The sequence below is a fragment of the Apium graveolens genome, chromosome 7 (genome assembly GCF_009905375.1).
Source record: "Apium graveolens cultivar Ventura chromosome 7, ASM990537v1, whole genome shotgun sequence".
Taxonomy (NCBI): Eukaryota; Viridiplantae; Streptophyta; class Magnoliopsida; order Apiales; family Apiaceae; genus Apium; species Apium graveolens.
This window is the reverse complement of record NC_133653.1, coordinates 18,636,021-18,641,697: the sequence shown is the minus strand read 5'-3', so window position 1 is coordinate 18,641,697 and position 5,677 is coordinate 18,636,021. Positions and strand designations below refer to the sequence as shown.

The 5,677-nt window shown below is 35.2% G+C and overlaps 1 protein-coding gene across 1 annotated transcript; it reads left to right on the top strand.

Annotated features, from left to right (window-relative positions):
- The first annotated feature begins 1,821 nt into the window (after positions 1 to 1,821).
- On the top strand, positions 1,822 to 5,070 carry LOC141673347 (uncharacterized). The gene is made up of 4 exons (XM_074480080.1): positions 1,822 to 2,609; positions 2,941 to 3,832; positions 4,612 to 4,797; positions 4,870 to 5,070. Exons 1-4 carry the CDS (start codon positions 1,822 to 1,824, stop codon positions 5,068 to 5,070), a joined length of 2,067 nt encoding a protein of 688 aa, XP_074336181.1.
- The last annotated feature ends 607 nt before the right edge of the window (positions 5,071 to 5,677 follow it).

Here is a 5,677-nt window from a genome sequence, read left to right as displayed (position 1 = left end):
ATTTTACGTTTTGTACGTTAAATAAAGTACATTCAATATTGTTAGAATACTGAAAATACCATTTAATTTTACAAAATATTTCTTTCGTGATTTATTTTGTTATTAGATTACTGAAATTACATTTACATCCAAAAATTTGGATGAACCAGGAATACCTGTTATTTCCTTATGCCTCATAGTTTACTTTCTTTTAACCTCAGATAGATTGTCTACTTCACGCATGTTGTAAAGGTGGCAGATGTTGTATTTACCCTACTAGAAATAGTAGATACGACATGGATACTTAGATATTGGCATGTAATGCACCCAATGTTAAAAAGTAGTTTAACATCGGTTTTGTAAAAAGCGATGTTGAATACAAATACTGACATCAGTTTTACTTAGTAGCCATTGTCTATGTTCAGAAATTAAAAAGGCCACAAATATGCTTTTAACTTTGACATCGGTTGATTTTGTTAACCGTTTTCTATGGCCTTTTTAAAAAAAATAAAAATTACTTGTCTTTTTTCCCCCGATTTCAGTACACTTTCCCCCTTTTAATTTTAACAAAAATTTCACTAACCTCTTATTCCCCCTTTTCCAAAATAACTCCCGCCTCATCTCTCCCCCGACCCTCATCTCTCTCGTCTCTTTCGTCTCTCTCACCTCTCATATCTCTCTCAGCTCTCCCCAACTTCTCTCTTAGTCTTCTTACCTCACATCTCATCTCTCATCTTTTCACCGTCTCTTCTCTCTTTTCGCCGAAACCCTAATTTTAGCCCCAATTCTAGTTCAAGATTTTGAGCTTCAAATTAAAGCAAATTAAACTTGAAATTCAGCATCTGGAGGTTGGAGCATCTGGAGGAAGAACTTTGGAGCATCTGGAGGTTGGAGCATTGAGGTTTTGGAACATTGAGGTTTTGGAACATTGAAGAACATCTGGAGTTATATTCTTCTTTACGGTTATCTCCCTCATTTTTACATTTAATATCCTATTTATCTTCATTGTGCATGCAAATGTTTTATGTTTTAGGGGGGTTTTACGTTTGTTTCTTTTTGGGGGTTTTGTTTCCTGTGTTTGGAAATTTTATGTCCTGTTAAATATTTTAGGTATGCTGATGTAAATCAATGTTTTAGGTATATTGATGTAAATGTAAATATTTCTGTTCTGTTTTTAATTATGTGTTTTCTCGGGGTTGTTCATAGATATTAGTGTGTTTTGGGGGGGTTTTGGGTGGTGCATTTGAACAAGTCTCAGATATGAACAAGTCTCTGCATTTCTTGTTTTATATAATAGTCATTTCTCTTATATGAACAAGTCTCTGCATTCCTGATATGAACTATCTGTTACTTGTATTGTATAATAATAATTGTTTTGTATAATTATCCTTCTCACAGATACAACAAAAACAAGTAACAGATACTTTTAATTTATTTATTTATCGGCTGAATTTGTTTCAATACGCAAGTTCTCACTGAGTTTTATTTATGTGAAGGAAATTTAACAATTGTCTGGGCTGTGAATGTTGGAATTATTGGTTTTTAATTATGTGATATTTTCAAATATCTTGGTTTAATTTGTTTTAAATATCTTGGTTTAATTTAGTCTAGTTTATAAATTTAGTCTAGTTTTATAATTAATTGGGTATATGTGTAGGATCTTAGAGTAATGAATTAGTACTATAAATTATTAGGATACCAAGGTATTTACTCGTTTCTAAGTTTATTTAATTAATCCCTACAGAAACAAACATAAATTTGATATACCTTTTATTAAATAATTATAAATAGGTATGTGTTGGATTTTTAATATTTACAGTGGCTATCAGGTAGGGAAATTTGATGGATAAGACATGGATTTTGCAAGATAGGGATTCTTTAGCATTTGAAATGGGGGTGGAAAACTTCTTGATATATGTTGAAGAAAATTCTGAAGATCGTAACAAAATTCCTTGCCCATGTGGACAATGCGCCAATTTTAAAAAATTTTCTATAAAAACAATTAGGGGCCATATCTATGACAATGGCTTTTGTCTAGGTTATGTGTATTGGGTTTGGCACGGGGAGACTGCTTCTACGGGTCCTAAATCTTCAAGTGCTAGTTTTCCACCTGAAGAGCAAGCTCCAGACCCACCTCCAGAACAAGCCTCTGATGAAGCGTCAGAGCAAGATCAGGAGCATGTCGCTGCTTCAGAAACTGTTGATGTTTGTGAAGCGGCATATAACTCGGGTCAATATGATAATGATTCATATCAGTTTGGGAGGTTCGGAGCAGATGCTGAGCAACCTCTATATGAGGGTAGTGACTGTACTAAGTTAGAGTCGATGTTGAAGGTGCATAACTGGAAATATAGGTTTGGTATTACCGATAGTGCCTTTACTGACCTCCTTTCTTCTGTTGGGTCCCAACTTCCCAAAGATAATGTGTTATCTAGTAATGCATATGAAGCAAAAAAAACCCTCTCCAATTTAGGTCTAGAGTATATAAAGTTCCATTCATGTCCGAATGACTGTGTACTGTACAGGGGTGTACATGCTGATGTAACCAAGTGTCCTAAGTGTCGACTTTCTCGGTGGAAGTTGACAAAGAAAGTTGAAGAGAGGGTTAATCTTCCAGCCAAAGTCATGTGGTATTTTCCAATAATTCCTAGATTTAAATGTATGTTTAAATCTCCTTAGACCGCTAAACTAATGTGTTGGCATGCGCAACAGCGGACACAAGATGGTAAAATACGACATCCAGTCGACTCTCCATCTTGGAAAAATATAGATATAGGTGGCCCTCCTTTGGTAGTAAACCGAGAAACCTTCGCTTGGCTTTATCGGCGGATGGTGTAAACCCGCACAATAATGGCCTATCTAATAGATATAGTTGCTGGCCAGTCATATTGGTGACTTACAATCTTCCTCCCTGGTTATGTATGAATTTTTTTTTTTGATGTTGTCGATATTGGTCTCTAGCCCGCATGAGCCTGGTAATAACATCGACATCTACTTACAACCGATGATTGATGATTTGAAAAAGCTTTGGGAGAAAGGGGAACCAAATGTGTATGACGCGTATAACAAATTATTTTTCACTTTAAAAGCAGTTTTAATGTGGACGATAAATGACTTCCCGGCTTACGGAAATTTATCCGGCTGCGTCAATAAGGGTTATAAGTGTTGGCCAGTTTGTGGAGATGACACCGTAGCTAAATATTTGACTCATAGTAGGATAATATGCTACCAAGGACATCACCAATATTTGCCTCCACATCATCCTTATAGAAGGCAAAAGGCTACTTTTAATGGACAACATGAGTTTGGGCAGCCGCGTCGAACCCTATCCGGAGAAGAAGTGTTAGCAGAGCAAGAACAAATCAAATTTGAATTTGGGAAGAAAATGAAGAAGGCAAAGAAGGTTGAAAGTCTATGGAAGAAAAAGTCAGTATTTTTTGAGTTAGAATACTGGAAATTTCACCATGTTAGGCACTGTATTGATGTCATGCATGTCGAGAAGAATGTATGTGATAGTCTGATTGGCACATTACTAAATATGTGCCATAAGACAAAGGATAGCGCGGCAGCCCGTCGTGATATGATGGAAATAGGTGTTAGATCTGATTTGGCTTCCCAAGTAGGAGTAAAGAAAACCTATTTGCCTGCTTTTCCCTTTACTTTGTCAAAAGCAGAAAAAAGAACTTTCTTGTCATCATTAATGTCGATGAAACTTCCATACGGACATGCATCGAACATAAAAAATTGTGTTTCCATGCCTGATTTGAATATTTACGGGCTGAAGTCACATGATTTCCACATCCTTCTCCAACAATTACTCTCGGTTGCAATACGCTCCATTCTTCTGAAGCATGTTAGGGTCACAATTATTAGATTGTGTTTCTTTTTTAATGCTTTGTGCAACAAAGTAGTATACGTGTCAAAACTGGATAAGCTGTAGTCAGATGTCATACTGACCTTGTGCGATCTAGAAAAGGTTTTCCATTTTTTAATTTTTTCATGTAATGGTACATATAGTAGTCCACTTGGTTCAGGAACTACGCTTATGTGGACCAGTATTTTATAGGTGGATGTATGCATTTGAACAGTTTAATAAAATACTAAAGAGTTATGTTCGAAATCGTTATTATCCTGAAGGTTGTATGACAGAGAGTTACCTTAGAGAAGAGTCCGTAGAATTCTGCATCGAGTTTCTTAGTCAGAATTACTCCACTGCCGGTCTTCCAAAGGACCAAGATTATAAGATATCAGGTCCATTATCCATTGTGATAATAAAATTAGTTGAAGAGAAGGAGTGAGACGAAGCACATCTACATGTCCTTCTAAACAACGCTGAACTATTTCCATATATTCTGTGAGTTTATGCACTTTGTTGTTTTCAATTCCTCATTATCCAGTAATTAGTCTTGTAATGTGTCTTTAATATATCATTCCATATGCATTTTTCAGAATGGTTCTTGAAGAAATTCACCGAGGGAAAATGAAAAGCTTACATTGGCTCATGAGAGAGCACAATCGGCTCTTTACTGATTGGTTTTAAAACAAAGTCAGTGTTGTATGAGGTTCTTTGATCTGTAGTATAATGATGACTATTAGCTATTTAGGATTTAAAATTTCTTATCATATTTGTAGGTGAATGATGAACTAAGAGTGAACAACAAAGGTGTTTCAGATACGATAAGATGGCTCGCTGCCAAGCCATCATTTTCAGTACTAACTTATCCAGGTTATCTAGTGAATGGAGTGCGATATTTTACAAAGGAACGGGATGACATACGCATTGTTCAAAATAGCGGGGTGTCTATCATTGCTAAAGCGGTCTAGGTGTCTAGTGCCAAGGACTTGAATCTTGTAGAAAGTAATTTGACATTTTACGATATCATATAACAGGTATGGGAATTAGACTACCATGCATTCACAGCTCCCTTGTTCATTTGTAAATGGGCAAGTAATGATAAAGGAATAAGGGTTGATGATCTTGGGTTCACACTTGTGGATTTTAGTCGAAAAGGTCACAAAAAAGATAAATATGTTTCTATTGACCAAGTCAGGCAAGTGTTTTACCTTGAAGATCCCGTTGATGCTACCTAGTCTGTTGTACTGTCCTCCACAACTCGAGACTACCATGAATTATATAATGAAGCTGACTTAGGAGACACGACCATGGAACAGCCCCCATTCTGCACTGAAATCCCTGTAACTGATGTCACTACTGATGATGTCGCTCATACTACTAGACCTAATGTTGAGGGAATTTGGATTAAAAATACTGCTACTAAAACCCATGCACCTAATGTCGTTAATGACTGATGATGTAGCTTTATGTAAAATATATATCTTAATGGGAATTTTGATGACTGAATGAACCATATATATTTGCCTTTAATTGTGTTATAATGTGTAAAATATATTGTTAATTTTTTTTTTTGCATTGGTATAATCATTTAAGTAATTCATCCATAATTACTGATTGATGGCATTATTTTTTTCTTTAAATTTTTTGCATTGTTTAATTGTACTTCTATAAAATGCTTTAGAGTTATTTCGGATGTGATTAATTACTGATTACAGTTTAGGTAAATTATTGCTCTTGTAGAGTTGTATTCGTACTTCATGATTTTACAATTTATTATTTATGCTTGACTATAATTAATGACGGACTGAAAATATATTTTTCAAATGATGGGTTTATATTCAA